The sequence below is a fragment of the Ammodytes marinus genome, assembly GCF_949987685.1.
Source record: "Ammodytes marinus genome assembly, chromosome: 17".
NCBI lineage: Eukaryota > Metazoa > Chordata > Actinopteri > Uranoscopiformes > Ammodytidae > Ammodytes > Ammodytes marinus.
The window spans coordinates 3,651,104-3,668,603 of NC_137221.1; the positions used below are offsets into that span (position 1 = coordinate 3,651,104).

The 17,500-nt window shown below is 43.3% G+C and overlaps 1 protein-coding gene across 1 annotated transcript in view; it reads right to left on the reverse strand.

Moving 5' to 3' along the window:
* Nucleotides 1-4,775: 4,775 nt before the first annotated feature.
* LOC307264131 (uncharacterized protein) overlaps nucleotides 4,776-17,500 on the reverse strand; it is a gene marked incomplete at both ends in the record, with an annotated part of 108,829 nt that continues 96,104 nt past the window's right edge. The window contains 5 exons of the mRNA XM_080045403.1: nucleotides 4,776-6,071; nucleotides 6,537-7,393; nucleotides 7,481-7,973; nucleotides 12,842-13,012; nucleotides 15,570-15,631. Of these exons, the coding sequence (XP_079901529.1) occupies nucleotides 4,776-6,071; nucleotides 6,537-7,393; nucleotides 7,481-7,973; nucleotides 12,842-13,012; nucleotides 15,570-15,631 (2,879 nt within the window). The remainder of the gene's footprint in view (nucleotides 6,072-6,536; nucleotides 7,394-7,480; nucleotides 7,974-12,841; nucleotides 13,013-15,569; nucleotides 15,632-17,500) is intronic.

The following is a 17,500-nucleotide window of genomic DNA, read 5'->3' on the forward strand; positions in this document are numbered from 1 at the left end:
AATTTTTAGCGCTAAATGGAAACCACACTAGCGATCAAATGTAGCCCTGCCCTTTGCATTTGTCATATTAGCTTGTAAAATTCATAAAGAAACAAGTGTGTTGGTTGTTGTAGAGTTGTATTTTTTTCTTTCATTTTACTGGACAGCTATGTACACGCAATGTACGTGTGTCAAATTCCTTATAAATACACACACCGTATAGTTGACAGGGGTAGCTGTGCATGTTTTTGGATAGCAATACAGCTCCTAGGAGATGCAAAAATAAGTGTGCGCTGCTCTCTACATTGTGTGTCGAAGAGGTCTCCTTTCTCTACATGGTAATAGAACCAAATTTCAGGGTCTGATTTGAACCCCAAAAACAGGTTTCGAGAGTGTGTGACCCCTTTCCAATTGAGTGTTGTGGTAAAAGCTGCTGTATCAGGTTTGTATTTAGTCGTTAATCTGTAGCCCAAACCAAGAATAAAGGCCCCTCTGGGTGGACAAACACACACACCGCCACTGCTACAGTGACATGGTCGTAAGACACTTGCACACACCCCGCCCACATTGTCACTTCAGGTTGAAATCTAAGCGTTTAGCTACAGTAGCTAATGGAGGCGGATGGTTGGTCTTGAGTGAGTCAAAAACACAGTTACGTACTGGTCTCTGGTTTTCACTTTGGGGGGGAGGAGGGGGAGTAGGCAGGAGGTTCCAGACAACAAGGAGAGACGGACAAAACAGACAAAAAAGACATTTTTCATTGAGATAATACCGAAAATTTAGTAGACAAACTTATATAACATAGTTCTAACGCTTTGAAATATACTATCATATATATATTTATATATGCTATTCTTTTTTTTTAGATGAAATAAATATATCCACAGGTACTCTTCATGTTATTATTTTTTTTTAAACAGACCAGCTTTACAATAGCAGACACGCACCAACACAATGGATAGACATGAGGGGAAAAGAGGGGAGAGTAGGAAAGATAAGTGGCTCAATCCATTTGTGATGATAGACCCAAGCTTTGCGTTCACACCACTAGCAGCTTCCATGTTGTACTATTGCACAATGATCGATTTCTACCAGCTCACTTAAAGCTGGGGTGGAGGATTTGGGGAGAAAATTGCAGTTGGGATAGAGATTCGAATTCAAATACCTCAACCGCTTGTTCTCTTTGGTCCCTCCCCTATGGTCCCGCCCTGAAACGCTCTACACCAGCAAAGTCGTGCCAAAGTGAATGGACAGTCCCAACAGCCAATAAGAACAGAGAATCGGAGCCTCGCTCTGATTGGTCAAAGTGTGAAGCTCATGTTAACTTTGACCAATCAGAAATCACATACCCCAGCTTTAACACAGCCAGAAAAATGAGCCAACATGATTTTTTTTTTCAACAGCAAACTTCTCAATGGCAAAGTTATGAAGATTGTTGTATTTGGGGACAGCGGACTTAGAGTTGCTTGCGGTGTGAATGCACATACGTTTCACACTTATTCTGGTTTAATTGATATTTTTATAAACTGTTGATTGTTGTAACAAGCAAAGCCCTGAACTGCATCCAACTTGGCTTCATACAGTCAATCTTTTTTTGTTTGTTAATTAAGTAAATATGTAATCTTGAAAACAAAATTCCCCGGTTGTTGGTGAATGTGAGGGAATACGTATATTTCAACACATATTTTCTATTGTTACTGAAATGGACTTGGAATGCGTAACAATATTCAAAATATCAAGATGATTAACAACATTTTTTCTCTAAACGCTAAACCCACCACCACCACCACCACCTAATATAATAGTAGAAAGAAAGACAAACAAATTTCACACAACAAGTTTATGTTAAAAACTTAAGTCCTTTTTTTGTTTTTCTTCAGCTGAAGTAAAATTATGGCTCAGATGCAGTTCCAGGTGTTAGCAACACGCGCTAACCAGACTGTTATGGGACGATTGCTTAGGCATTATGACCATCTGAAACACACACACACACACCCTGTGTTCCGAATCGCATACTTTCTACTATATAGTATGTAGAAAAAAGATTTAGGATGTCCCGCTTCTTGTGGCCAGATTTAGGATGGTTAGAAGTACCCGGATGTCCTACTTCATCCGGTCAAGATTGTTAGTGTTGAAAACAGCATCCTATTTGGGCGATTCTGACCCACAATCCGGTGCGCACGTGAAGTGACGTCACATCGACAAAGCCTCCATATGAAAACAAACAGGGATGCGACGGATATAAAAGCAAGAGGCAAGATCGAGGCGCAATGTTATGATGAAATAAGAGAGAAAAGTATGTCCCAATAGTATGCCTACTGCATCCTAACTAGATTATTTTTATTGTCGGATGTAGTATGTAGAATAGACAAAAGAAAGAGTATGCGATTCGGAACGCAGGGACACACGATGTTGTTGAGCCTCCTCACTAAAACTCCACTAGTGTCCAGGTCTCCTGATGCTAAACTATTCTAATGTTGATGCTAACAAGCTACCTAGCTAAGTGCTTGACATCGGAGTGTAACTGCTGGTGTCAGCTTGGTCATGGATTTTAAAAGCTACAGCTCTTAAGAAATCATTTACAAGGAGGTGAGAAATACATTTTAAAAAACAACATCCCACGGTAACGGGAGGTGCTACTGCTATCTTTCACACACCACCACCAGTCAGCAAGTCAGCACTTCTTCAGAACTACGTCATCCCCATAGGCACAGTCTCATATTGACATCAAAACGGCAATTGGACTGGAACTGATTTCACACCACTCAAAATCCTCTCCTACTCTATCTAATCACACTTTCCTTGGTAGCATATTGCCAGACAAAGTTGATTCAAATGCATACCTTCATACTCAAACGTCACTTTACACGAAACATACTGTATGGCAGGAGCAATTAGCATAAGGCTATAATAAGTATTTTTTTTCCCTGCAACAATCTTTCACGTTGTCTAACAAAACTGTGTTGCTCCACCGAGCTTGTTAGAGACATATCTTATGCTTGATGGCAGGCAAACCTGGGTTGAATAGTTTTTAGGTTTTGCAAATGTTTACTGTATTCTAATGTTGGCACCAATTGTATCAATTTATTTGTAAAAGAAAATCAATTGGAAACAAATTAAAATACATTTGAACTTTAACCCATTGTTGATATCATCTATCAAGTACACTTTCCCTGCCAGGCTTGGTATACTGTTGCTCACATCATTAATGCACTGAAGTCACTTATTTGTATATCCCTTTGAAATTAACACACATACTAGCCATCAGAAATGCTACACTTTCCATTTTGGAGATTGTTGCTGCAGCACAGTTATTGGTGGCTAACTTTACATTCAGTGAAATACAATAAGAGAAAAAGACACTGCCTCCATTGTCGTAGTTTGTTAGGTAGTTGAGAGAATTTTCCATGTGCATTCTTGAGTAGTATGGCACAGTGCTTACATTGTATTAGACTTAATACATGTTTTGATATATAGAACACCATCAATAACATTAACAACTACAACATAGAAGTAAAATAAAGGTTTTTTCAAAGTATAAAAATGTATATTATGAACAGTGGATGGAATAATGTATTGCTCAAGAAAGAGAATCGATGAGTTGACTGCAAAGCAAGTGTGTGTTTGCTGCCCTTTATGTGTGTATTATTGAGCGAATGTGTACTGTATTTTATTTGCATGTGCACATTTTTCAGGAGATGATGGAATACTCGAGATAAATGGGAAAACTCAGCAGCTAACGTTGCACAGATTGATGTCGAGCTCTACTCAAGTTTGGCACTCAGCTTTTTCATTAAGCCAAAATAACAAAATATCAGCCACAGTCGACTTACCCTGTTGTCAAGATATAAACACGGAAAGAGCACAGACTCACAGAATAATCACATCAAGGAGAAGGAGCCAAGAGGAGTGTGGACGGGAAAGGAGATGACGAGAGATGTAGATAAATTGGCACGGCAGAGTAAAATTGAAAAAGTAAAATCAAAGAAAAAATAACATTGTGGAAGATAAGATAAGAGGAAAACAAAAATTTGGAAAATGATTGGACAGAACAAAAAGTCAATAAATAAAAGATGGTGCATGGATAACAAACGAAAAAAGACAAAGTGGTTATTATAACCCTCCTCTCCCTCTAGACAATAATCTATAATCATACAAAAACAAAGTTGCCTTGGGGGGGCGTCACAGTTCTGCGGGGGTGTAAACAGTTTTTTTTTTGTTTTTCAAGGAAAAAGGAAAGTATAGGGGTAAGCAATTTGATTAAGAGAAAAAAATCTTAAGAACAGTGTTTCTGTTTCGAAGGCTCCCGAGAGCAGCGGGTATACAGTACTACAAAGTTCCTGAGCCCTCAGAAAGCATTAAGAATCCTTTTTGAATACAAACTACTGCTCTGCTTCGACCTCCAAAGCCCTTTACTGTCCGTAGCAAAGGAGTGTTCTTCAGTGGTGCCACTTGTAATGTCTTGATTAGCTGTTTAGTGTGTTGGTTAAACCCCGGTTCAGAATGCAAAGTTGTTGCCGTGGTTGTAGTCTTTCACATACTGAGGGGATTGAAAAGGTGACAACAGTAAGCACAAGATTTGCTACTGGTTTCATCTGACCCACCCCATTGGGTTTGCTTGTTTGTTTTGTAAGTTTGTTTGTGCGGAACATGAGGAAAGGGCCCAGTATTGTACCGACTTCACTGCACCGCCATGTTTTTTTTTACTGGCAGGCAGATTCACATCGTATTAACCTACTTAGCGTCACTTTCACAGGGCTTTTCGCATACGACTTGTTGAATACCTTGATGATACTTCAGACCTCACTCTCAACACTGGAGAAATGGGCCGAGCCCCTTCGTGAACACAGGCTCTTGGCTTTGAGGGGTAAGTGGGGAGACTGCGGGAACCTCTGGGGCTGAGGTACGTTGCGCAATCTCTGATACTGTAGTTTAGCACTTGCCGAAGCCTGGGGCGCCCCGGGGGTGGACGAGACCACCGAGGGAGATGATATGGACGAAGAGGAGGTCAGGGCAGGAGCGTGGATAGAGTGAGATGAGGAAGGGGGTGCTGGCAAGGCAGGGAGAGGGGGCGGCAAGTTCGGTACTAAGGTCGGAGGTGAGGATGTTTGCCTTCCTCGATCCCTATCTCTATCTCTATCCCGATCTGTTCTCTGTGTCCGCTGCTGGATACTGCTGAGGTTTGACTGGCTGCCAGATTTGGATGGATTTTGCGAGCGTTCCGGTTTCGCGGAGGACGAGGAGTCCTGGCGGTGTTTTGGCTTCAGGGGCCCACCGTAGCTCTGGCAGTGGTGGTACAGCTCTTCCTGACTTCGCGAGGTGATTCGGGCCCATTTGGAGGGATGGGTGGAGTGCGGATGGTGTGGTGGGGATTGGTAGGGCGGACAAGCTACCTGCTCTCTCCCCTTGTCTTTTGACCTGCGTCTACTTTTCTTCTCATCTTGTATGTGGAGCTTGTCCACTGACCAGTACCGTCGAGGGGGTGGCGGTGTGAGCGGAGGCTGAGGCCATTGTGATCCCGATCCCCAACCTCTCTCTCCTACATCTCCCCCTGGCCCACCCCACCCGCCTTCTGCAGTCCCCCATCTCTCTCCTCGCTCCAAGAACAGGTCATCTCTACTGTTGATGCTGCCGGCTTTTTCCCTTGATGGGTAGGTACTGAAGAACCACCCTCCCCCTCCGATCCCTCCTACCGCCCTTCCTTCGTGGTCCTCCCAGTACCTCTCAAACTTCCCAAACTCTCCCGAAGACGCCTCGTCATCTGAATATATCCCGATCACCTTATCACGTTCCCGCTCCTCGTCCGACATTGTCCTTTCTCTTCGCCTTTTGCCACGGTCAGATTTCCTCCTCTCCAGCTCAGAATCGTCTTCCTCCCCCTCTACCGTAGACTCCCACTCATGGAACGACAAGCCCTCCTTGGAGTGCACCTCCCCTCTCCCGGGACGTCCAAGCAACGGCCTTCTCTCCCCTTCCACTCCTACAACATCCCTGTCCGAACTTTTACTCTTTCTCCTTTTAGAGGAGACAGGCAACAAGGGCAGAAAGGCAGATGGAATGGCATCGGAGGCTGTGTTGCCCCCTCTCCAGAACTTGACAGAAGTTGATGGCTTACTGCTAGAGCTAGGATACTGCTTGCTATTCCTTCGTCTGAGAGATCTCTCTTTCCCTCTGTCTTCCCCATCATCCCTCTCTTTCTCTTCTCTTTCTTTCCGCTCCTCTTCTGCCGGAATGTTCCACCCGTAGCTTCTGATTGAGCTTTCACTCTTCTTCCGAAAAGACTCTCGCCTCAGGGCACCCGGGGGGTACGACGGTGGGTAGTCTGGTGTCCCTGATTTGAGCTCCTCTCTTTTCTCTGCATCTCCTCCCTCCTGCTCTGACCTTTTCCGCTCTCTCTTCCTGGTCTTATCATCTTTCTTTTTCTTCTTCTTTGCATGGCGTCGCTTTCGTTCCCTCTCTCTCTCCCTCTCCTCCCTTTTCTTCTTCTTCCGTCCTTTCTTTCTCCTCTTCCTCTCGCGCTCTCTCTCTTTGTGTTGCCTCTTCTCCTCTCTACCCACTCCTCCAACTCCTCCTGCTGCCTCTCCACGGCTTGTCGCTCCCCCCCTCCCTCGCTCTCTATCGGCCCAGGACGCCCACCACTCCTGCAGTTGGGCCAGCTGACTGCCTGTCCTCTCTCGGCCCAAATCTCTGTGAGGCCGCGGCTTCCGGGGCGGCACCGGCGGGGGTGGCGGAGTGCACGGCAACGATCGCGACGACATGCGACGCGATCGTATTTTCCTACGCGACGACCCCAGTAGAAGGCTGGATTCTTCCGTTAGCAAATCAGAATCGTAATCGTCGTCCACAGTTAATTCCCGGTCGCCCGCTCGATACCGGAAACTCAGCGAAGAGTTGTAGGAGCTGTCGCTGGTGCAAGACGAGGGGGAGTTTGATCGAGAGAGTGAGACAGAGGACGAGGAAGATGTGGAGGACGATGTAGAGGTAGTGGAAGAGGCACTCGAGCAGGAGGAGTAGAAACGGCATGGAGACGTGGGAGTGGTGGGGGTGTGCGTTGGTGAGGTGATGGGCACAGGCAGAGGAGGGGGTCGGATAGGACGTCGCCCCCTCCGTCCACTTCCATCCCCTGCCCCGTACCTCCCACCTCCCCGCCGCCCCAGAGGGAGAATATTCTCATACAGGGGTCCTCCCGCTGAGCTCTTTCTCCTGGGCTGAGCCAGGCTGCCACGGCGCCAGAAAGGAGGCCTCCGTGGGGAAGATGGCATTGTCGGAGGTGGCTTGGGGATTGGGTGCCCCTGGATTTTAGCAGGCAATAGAGGCATCCCCGTAGCTTTGGGGCCCCTGGGAATTGCCTTTGGAGTCTGCTGGGGGACCCCGCCTATCTGTTGATCCGTGCTTGCTCCTAACCCTTCCGGATCTATGGGCCCGTAGTAGCGCTTATATTCATCTAGCCCTGTGTCACCCACTCCCACTCCCCCTGCTACACCTACACCTACACCCACACCCACACCCACACCCCCTCCTGGCAGGCTCCAGTGCTGCCCAAGGTTCTGTTGGTACTGCTGCTGCGCCTGTATTTCAGTGATGCCTCCCGCTATCCCCCCGACGCCCACTCCTCCAGCACTGCCCGCGCTCAGGACTTTCTCCGGCTTCGGCCTGTTCCAGCGATCCACCACGGCCAGTCTGCGATCATGCCGAGGCAGGAACGTAGAGCAGGGCATTGGGCCTTCCAGTAAGGGGCTGTTGGAGGGTCCCATGGCCACCGCAGAGTGCCCTGTGTTGGGGGGCGACCCGGGTAACATGGTGGTGTAGGTGGGCCCCTGTTGCTGCTGTTGCTGGTTGTGTTTCTGCTGTGACACCATGGCGAAGGCAGTGGTGTTGTTTACTGTGGCCGTAACCAGGTGTTGTTGGGCTATCGTAGGCATGTTGCCCATGGCGTGGTACTGGGGCAAGATGCCTCCCGTCTCGTCCTCAAACTGGCAGCAACTGTACATCCCCTGGGTAGAGACATGAAAGAGAGATGCAATTAGACCAGCGGGCTGAACAGTATGATAATGAGGAACTGTGTCTGTGTGTGTGTGTGAGTGTGTGTCTGTGTGTGTTTGTGAATGACAGTGTGACAGACAGAGATAACCATCTTTGTTTTATCTAATTTTCTTAAGACGAAGAATGTCTCATTTTTGCCCATTTACCCATATGAAATTTGTTTCAAAAAATGTTACAAAGCAGGCTATTAATTTGATGAGAGTTTTGGAGAAAACTTTAGATGTAGTTTCCCGAGCGTATTGTTGTGCCAATTCTTCTCTATCAGACCAAAGAAAGCTTTCAGCACAGAGAATATCCCTCTGGCACAGGACTGGGGTTTCTCCAAAAGCCCTGTCGACAATAATTGTAGAGGGGGTTTAAAGCTTTTAGAGAGATGACAAAACAGTCTGGGAGAGAAAAGCAACAGAGCTTGTTTTTTTTTGTTATAAAAGAGCTTTGGATAGATAGGCCTGCTGCATTTAAAGACAATCTACTTCCACACAGATGCCAGCTCCTTTTCCTAAACTGAAACCAAAAGAGTTCCTTGTTTTCTCTGCCTGTCTTTTCCCAGCAGACACTGTAAAATGGAAGTGTTTATGTTGCTTGATCTAAATATAATGTGATTTTCTCCCTTCACTACATGTTAGAGATTTTAGTGGCAACAAAAACGTAATTGATTCCAGTTCTTCTTGCAAAGAGAAACACTTTCATAAAAGCCTGACTTTCTGAGATCGATTGAAACATGATTTGCCCGTCCAGTAAGAATACTTCTATTACATTAATATATAAATCAACCTATTGTTTTAAAACTCTTCCAAAAAGGACTGTATGTGTGTGGAATTAACAAGGACAAGAGAGGTTGATGCGAGAAAGCAAGACAAATGAATCCTAATCTCAAAAACATGCTGTTCTTGGAATAAAGAATGCCTTTATCACATATTACATTTATATTGTATGAAAACCGTAAAAAACAGTAAGCATATACAGTATTACATTTAATATCAACCTATTGTTTTAAAACTCTTCCAGAAAGGAATGTATATATTTGTAATAATGAATGCATTTTATACATCACATATTACATTTATATTTTATGAAAATTCCTCGAACATTGTATTTTCTTTATTTTTCACAAGTCTTTGTTGCCTTTTCTGTGTGGACACTTGAGTAAAAATCAGATCTTTCTCACTTATTTTTTAATGAGCTGCTCTGAACAGGCGCTGTGATGAAGGGCTAACCCGAGTGCTTTTTTTTTACAATTCAGCAGCAGAGATTGACATGAATAAAACATTGAAATAAAAACCCGTGAGAGGCATGTAAATTACTTGCTCCTCGTGTCATCTCTTTGAATGTGAAAAGAAAAACCCTCATGTAGAGAATGGATCAGTTCTTAAAATCGTGTCAGATAAGGGGCAAACCTACCCCTGCTCTTACTCCCCCCTTACCTTTGTATATTGTTACACCTCCCTGTAGATATACGGCACTCTATTAGCAGTGCTGAGGAGAGCCCGGTGAATCACAGACACTCTATTATCATTCTTTCGTACGTGAAGTTGATTCATAATACCCCATCGATATCTGTCACATCTTAATGACTGAGTGTGTTTGGAGCCCCCCCCCCCCCCCCCTCACCCCCCTCTAAATCTAGCTTCCACACCAGGACACATATCTGATAGAGAGAGGTAATAAAGGCCCTTCCGGACGAATGAATCAGCAGTCCCTACAGTCCCACAAGACCTATCGCCCCCCCCCGTCCCCCATAGCATTACACACAGCACACTGTGAAATTGAAACTTGGGTGGTTCAGTGATTGGGTTAAGGCGAGCCACATAGGTCCAAGCTGCAAAGAGGGTTTTTTTAAAGCCCACTACAGCATTTCGTTTGGGAGATTGGAATCTAGCTCGGGTCTGGTTCCGGAATGCCCCTTTCCACGGAAGCGATGTTTTTTTTTCTTGGAAGGAGGATTACTTTTCTGTTTCCCTTTTAACCTGTAAATGTTTTATCTTTTATTCATTCGCTTTTTTAAATGTTTTATCATATTTTACATTCGCTTTTCTAATGTTTATTCTTAATCTTGATGTATTCCATGTATTCCAGTTGAAAAAACTAAATCCAGGGTTAATACACAACCTAGGCTCTGTAGATAGGTATATTGATAGCTATGGTGGGCCCGTTTTGCCAATTACCAGGTTACAAAGCATAGGCTGTGTATTAACAATCGATTCTCTTTCAGCACACACACACTGTAGCTTACGGGATATATGGATATCAGAGACTGTAGGGGATAGAATGGATTTTAACTCACATGTTCAATATGAATTCTCAATAGAACAGTAGAGCTGTGTTCAATATATTACATATAGCAGAAGATACACAAGGCCTAAGCCCCTTTCACAAATGCACTGCCACTCAGATATTACCAAGAGTTTACCAGGGTGAGCTGAAAGTGTGACCGCAAATCTCAGGATTCTTTTTCACCCGGACTTTCTTACCCTTTTCTTTTCTTTCCAGACATTTCATCCACTCTCTTCCCTCCTCTTTCTGTCTCTCTGTCCTCTAAAAGCTCCCTCTGCCCTTTACCTCGACCCCTGTAAGTGCGTCTGAGTATCTGTACCAAATATTTGCACAACCCCTGAGCTGAACCTACAGCATTTGTGTCAGCTCTTAAAGAAAACTAAATGATCACTCTGCCCCGGGACCCCTTGGCCTTTCTCTTGGGCATGATGCCAAAGACGGAAAACATTGATGCTCCTCTTTTACTGGCTCAACCACATTGTTTATTCTAGCTGGCAGGAAACAAGTATGCACATATTAAAATGGTGCCTACTTCTGTGCAACCAACCTACCCTTGTTTATATCAGAAATCTGAACACTCTTTATTCAAGGTAGAGTTAAAGCTGGGGTGGAGGATTTGGGGAGAAAATGGCAGTTGGGATAGAGATTCGAATTCAAATACCTCAACCGCTCCACTTGTTCTCTTTGGTCCCTCCCCTATGGTCCCTCCCTGACACGCTCTACACCAACAAAGTCGTGCCAAAGTGAATTGACAGTCTCAACAGCCAATATGAACAGAGAATCGGAAGCCTCGCTCTGATTGGTCAAAGTGTACAGCTCATGTTAACTTTGACCAATCAGAAATCACATACCCCAGCTTTAATGGTGATTCTGGAGAACGCTTGTTGTCAAAATAAGTTTTAGTCAAAATTAGTGAAAATTTCTTCACAAATCATTACCTTCACATACTGTGTGTACTGCAAAAGAAAAATCCATTGTTTAATGGCAGTCAAGGCTCTGTAGACTGGCATGTTGCTAGCTACGGTGGGCACCTTTGTTTACAGAGCGTAGGCTGTGTATTAACACTGGATTTGTTTTTCCAGCGCGCACACACAGAAGTATTCTCCACAATCGCTAAGTCCACCTTAAAACCTCATCTGTATTTTAAACCTGCAGTGTGTAGAAGTTTGGGTTTTATTTCCTAGCAGATTTAGTAGAAAGTAATTATAATATCCATAAGTACGTTTAATTTAGTGCATAATAGCTGATTTTTTTTTTTAGAATTAATATTTTTTTCCTTAGAAAGGGTCTCATATATGTTCATATTTATCCATACTTTGGACCAAGGCCTAGTGCCGCCATTTAGGAAGTGTCATAGTTGGAATGTCATCAGGTGCATTGTTTAAAATTTAGAATTGTTCTTGTCCTTGAAGGCCACTGTAGCTTCTGTTATTATTCGAAAGGGTTGGGGTTACCCAGGGAGCATTGCATTCTAGAACTTTGTAGAACTTTCTTGATGATGTCATATTACACACTGCACCTTTAACTTTCCCTGAAATAAGTTGAACTCACGGCTGCAATCAGTACAACAACTTTTTCTTGTTGTCAATCTATTCCAAACAGGTTTTGACACCGTTGACACCGTGAGTCATAACATCTGCTCCTGCATAGATTTACCAACGCTCCCTGGAACATTATGCACCTGCTCCGATGTGTCACTGATTGGGTCTGGCCCTCTCTGGCTGAGGGGCATGACAATCAGCAGCTGTAGCCTTTAGTTGAAATTAAAATGTAAGAACTAAGTATTTTCAAAACCTTGCAGGAAGTTTGAATTATTTTTAAAACTTTGTGGAGATTATTTTGGACCACTTTTGGAAATGTATATTCTTTCATCTGTCTTGCATATTAATTCACAGGGGCGCTGTACTATGGCTGACCCTGCGCTCTGACCCCCTCCGAAATGTGGTACTTTGAGAGGGGATATGCGACCAGACACATTTCAATGTAACCTTATGTTAGTTGACAAATAAAATCAACTTAACATTAATATACAGAGGGGGCGCCCTTAGCTCAGTTGGTAGGGCGTCCCCCCCATGGGCCTCGCCCAGCAGGGGACCCGGGTTCTATTCCAGCCCGCGGCCGTTCTCTGCATGTCACTCCCCTCTCTGCCCCATTTCAACTCTGTCTCTACACTATCAATAAAGCATAAAAATGCCAAAAAAAAAACATCAAAGGCCTACTTCACCGGTGGGAATATGAAGGTGTATTGAATTCTGAGATCCTATGTAGTATAAATGTGCAAAAAAAATTCACAGTAAGAGAAATGTAGGGTTAGACATTAAGACCATAAAACACTCTTTCTGCCTTTTCTGAGGCTAGGATGAACGAATTTCAATTTTTTTTTTGCACATTAATACTACATAGGATCTCAGAATTCAATACACCTTCATATTCCCACCTGTGAAGTAGGCCTTTAATATACAGTAAAATTAGCCTATTTCTGACGCAATAAGGCCAGAGCGCTTGTTGTTAATGTGTCAGGGATGTCTGTGCTGCCTTCACTTACCCTGCTGAGAGCCAGGAGAAAGTCCATTCCGCCGGTACTCTTCACACAGTGTCGCAGTTTCCAATAGACCAGATGTTCCCACGCAAAGACCAGCAGACTGAGACCCATCGCCACCAGCAGCATGTAGAAGACCCCCGCCATGTTGTCTATGTCCAGCTTACTGCTCATCACCTAGAATACAATAGAATAGGATTATTGATATATTTATTGGTTTTTAATGTCTTTAACAAGAACAACAATACAAAAACAATAGAAATACAATACACGCACATGCAAACGCACATGCAAACACACACAAACACACACAGACACACACACGCACACACACACACACACAGACCCCCTAAACAATAATCCTGATAATTTACATAACCCTACTGTGTTGTTAATGACCATTAATTTGCGACCCACAATCTTAGATTTCATTCTCTCTGTATTCAACATGAGCTCCCACTCTGAGGCACAGGCGATTTATTTCATCCTTATATAGACAACACACACACACCCACCCACCCACCCACCCACACACACACACACACACACACACACACACACACACACACACACACACACACACGCACACGCACACACACACACACACACACACACACACACACACACACACACACACACACACACACACACACACACACACACACACACACTAAAGCATATATGAGAAGGGAGGGGCGGAGATGATATAGCAGACTATATACTAAACAGGGCCAATTTGTCCTCCAGACATATGATAAAAAGTTAATTACAACCAGCAGTAGAATAGAGGATCCTTTGCTGTCACCGTGTGTCAGAGCATTTATCTGATGTGATATTTCAGAGGTCCAGCGCTCACATAACTGAATTATGGACCAACATATGTCAGTCTTCATAAAAATATCCGGTTGGCAAGGCAAGGCAGGTTTATTTCTGTAGCACAATTCAGACGCAAGGCCATTCAAAGTGCTTTACAGAGGCATAAAAATAAAAATACAAATGGCATCAAATAAATAGCTTTTCAGGCCCACTTCATCCACTCAAATTGAAACATTCATAGCTCCAATCTGCAGCCAGGCTACACTCACTCTTGACTCAATAATTATAATTACTTTGTAACAAATGTTTTGGTTCCAGTGGGCAATCGCAACCAATATACTAAGTACACACACTATTTGGTTTATTTATCCAAGGGAACACACTATAATTTGACTTTCTACCACACCAAATTGAGTGCCTGAGCCTCTACGAGACCTGTAGTGATGGTTTGTAAGGTGTGCGATTGATCGAAACAACATCAACATGCAAGGGGGGGGGGGGGGGGGGGGCATCTGAAACACAGCAATTAACTTGTGTTTTCAAATGTGAGCAAGACAACATTAACTGAAGGCAAGCAGGAGCATGAATGCAATTTCAATTATGTAAGAAAGTCTTGATTTTGTAAATTTTTTGCCACTTAGAAAACAGCTGTTGCCACATGAATTTCCATCACATAGCTTTGAGATTGGAACAGTACACTTTCCCCCTAATGACTGGCATCAGTATCATATTTATCAGCGAGTTTTACAAGTGATGATACACTGTCAGACAAGAAGCACAACATTCACTTCACTCTGGTCACTGGTAACACAAACAACAAGGTAATTATGAACTGAAAATGTGGCTGTATTCAGGGTAGTGCATCTCTTTTAACTTGATAATGTCTTCTTTTTAATTCACTGAAGCAGGGATACCAGTAATTACACCAACTGTTTAAGGACATGCCTACAGTATGTCTGGTCTGGGGTTGCAGTTAGATCAGCACCATGGACAGCGCTCGTTAAGCCCCTATCTCACTGGGCTGCGACTGTTTGCGACAAGTTGGAGACACAAAATTGCGACAAAATATGCAAATTAGCGACAATTTTCACTTGCAGTCTCACTGAGTTGGTTCCTCACGACACGTTTGTGAATGTCCTGCCCAACACTTGCCAGGAGGTCGCATTTATGTCTCGCGAACGTCTGGCGAGCGTCGCACGAACGGAATGTCAGTCTAATTTTTGTCTCAAATCAGTCACAATTTAGTTTCATATGTCGCCAACCCCTCGCAAAGTTGTCTGACATTGCTCGCACTTTCTGACTCGCGGAAACTAAATTGAGAAGGGTTTGCAACGCGTTTGAGACACATGCGACCACTCTGAGACTATTTTGAGACTAGATTTGTCGCACACTTTTTTTGAACATGTTCAAAATTCATGCGACAGGACTGCGCGGCTCTGCGACTCATGCGAGGAAATTGAGACCTCCGCAAACGTTTGGAGACAGTTTAGAGACTCCCTCGCAAATGCAGTCTCCAACTTGTCGCAAACAGTCGCAGCCCAGTGAGATAGGGGCTTTACACAAGGTTAGTAGCACAACTTTAAATGGTAAATGGACTTGACTTATATGGCGTTTTTTGTCCTATTTTCTAAGCCCAAAGCGCTTTACATATCTTAACACATTCACCCGTTCATACACACACTCATACACCGATGGCAGTAGCTGTTGCTGAACCATCGGGAGCAATGTGGGGTTCAGTGTCTCTTTGCCCAGGGACACTTGGACATGTGGCGGGTAAGCGGGGGATCGAACCTCCGACCCTGCACTCAAGAGGCGATCTCCCTCCCTGCCCATTTCGCCAGTGCCGCCCCTTCCCCCTTTAAAGGTTGAGTGAGTGAATCTGGGGAATGATGGAGAGTGAATGTGTGAGGCGTCTTACCTCTATCTTATCGTTATGACAGATTCCTGACAGCCACAGACGCTCCAACATGTCGATCTCATCTGGAAGACAAAAGGGAAAGTTAGAATAATGGACAGCAGGGAAAAAAGAGACTTACTATTTGGGTTTCAAGGACAGCTGCCTTTTGAGACAACTTATTATGTGTGTGTTGTGCCAAATAATTATCAGTCAGACAGATAAACAAAACCAAGTCGGTCAAATGTTTATTTAAAAAAAAAATGTCTGAATAAAAAATAATGATTTGGCAGAACTTTCACTTTTTGGAATTCTAAGTATGTAGAACTTGAAACTTAAAGGTGTTGCCAGTGTGTAATATGACATCATCAAGAAAGTTCTACAAAGTTCTAGAATGCAGCGCTCCCTGGGTAACCCCACCCCTTTTGAATAATAACAGAAGCTACAGTGGCCTTCAAGGACAAGAACAATTCTAAATTTTAAACAATGCACCTGATGACATTCCAACTATGACACTTTCAAGATGGCGGCACTAGGCCTTGGTCCAAAATATGCAGAAATATGGACATATATGAGACCCTTTCTAAGGAAAAAAAAATTATTCAAAACTTTTTTTTCAGCTATTATGCACTAAATTAAATGTACTTATGGATATTATAATTACTTTCTACAAAATCTGCTAGGAAATAAAACCCAAAATTCTACACACTGCAGGTTTAAAGTTCCATTACATTTGAATTTAAGTTATCTCGAGTGTGGGCGGTTTGCTTAACACTTAAAGATTTTTAGTTTTTAGCCTCAAAACTCAAGAATACAGTGCAGACAGCTGCTTAGAATGTAGACCCTCTTTTTTAGAACTCTTTCATTGTTGCAGTGAGGGAATGAAAATTTCAAAAAGAAGCATACAGTCAAGTGCGAAAGTTTGTGAACCCCTTGAGCCTTTTGGAATTTTATTTATTTTAACCATTATTAATTCATTTTTATCAATACCAGTATTTTTTATATGAAATAACAGATGTTTGTTTATCAATTCAACATTTTTATTTTCCAGAAATCAATTGTTAAAACAGATAAAACAAATTATTTGACGAATGTTGTATGTGCAAAAGTTTGTGAACCCTGAGCTGCATTGCTTAAATCGAGCAAGGTAAACACAATCAGGTTGGCCAAATTGGTTGATGAAATAGACCAATGTAATGAGAGATCTTTAGGAAAGAAATTGGGCGGCACTAGATAAAACAGAGATAAAACCAGGTCAGTTTAGGCTCACCAAAGTGAACCCATACAGGTCAGACATGCTAAAAGGGAAACAAATCTCAGAGGATCTCAGGAATAGAGTTTTGATGTTACACATTTGTCTGGGGACAGTTATAAATTCATAAAAAAAAATTTGAGCTCAATCGGTCCACCGTGAGGCAAATCATCTACAAATGGAGAGCTTTAAGAGTGACTTAACATCTGCCTAGAAGTGGACTTCCTTCAAAAATATCCTCAAGCGCCACAAGAAAAGTGATTTTTCAGGTAAAAGCCAACCCAAACATTACACCTGGAGATTTGCAGACAATTTGAAACCACCATTATTCACTTGGGAGAAGGTTCTCTAGGTGGTAGGCAGAATTGCGTTTTTGCCCAAACATGGCGGTTTTGGTTATGACCAAACAGTTCAATTTTTGACTAATCTGTCCACAGAATAAGACTTCAGGTATCTCCAGGTGCTCTCTGGCAAAGTTGTGACAAGCAGTTTTGTTCTTTTTTGAGAGCAGAGGCTTCTTCAGCAACCATCCCATGAAAGCCATGTTGACTGAGTTTTCTTCTTATTGTGGAACCATGCACATCTGTCCCAGATGCTGCAAGAGAGGTCTGCAAATCACCAGATGTAATGTTTGGGTTGGCTTTTAACTGAAAAATCACTTATCTTGTGGCGCTTGTGGATATTTTTGAAGGAAGTCCACTTC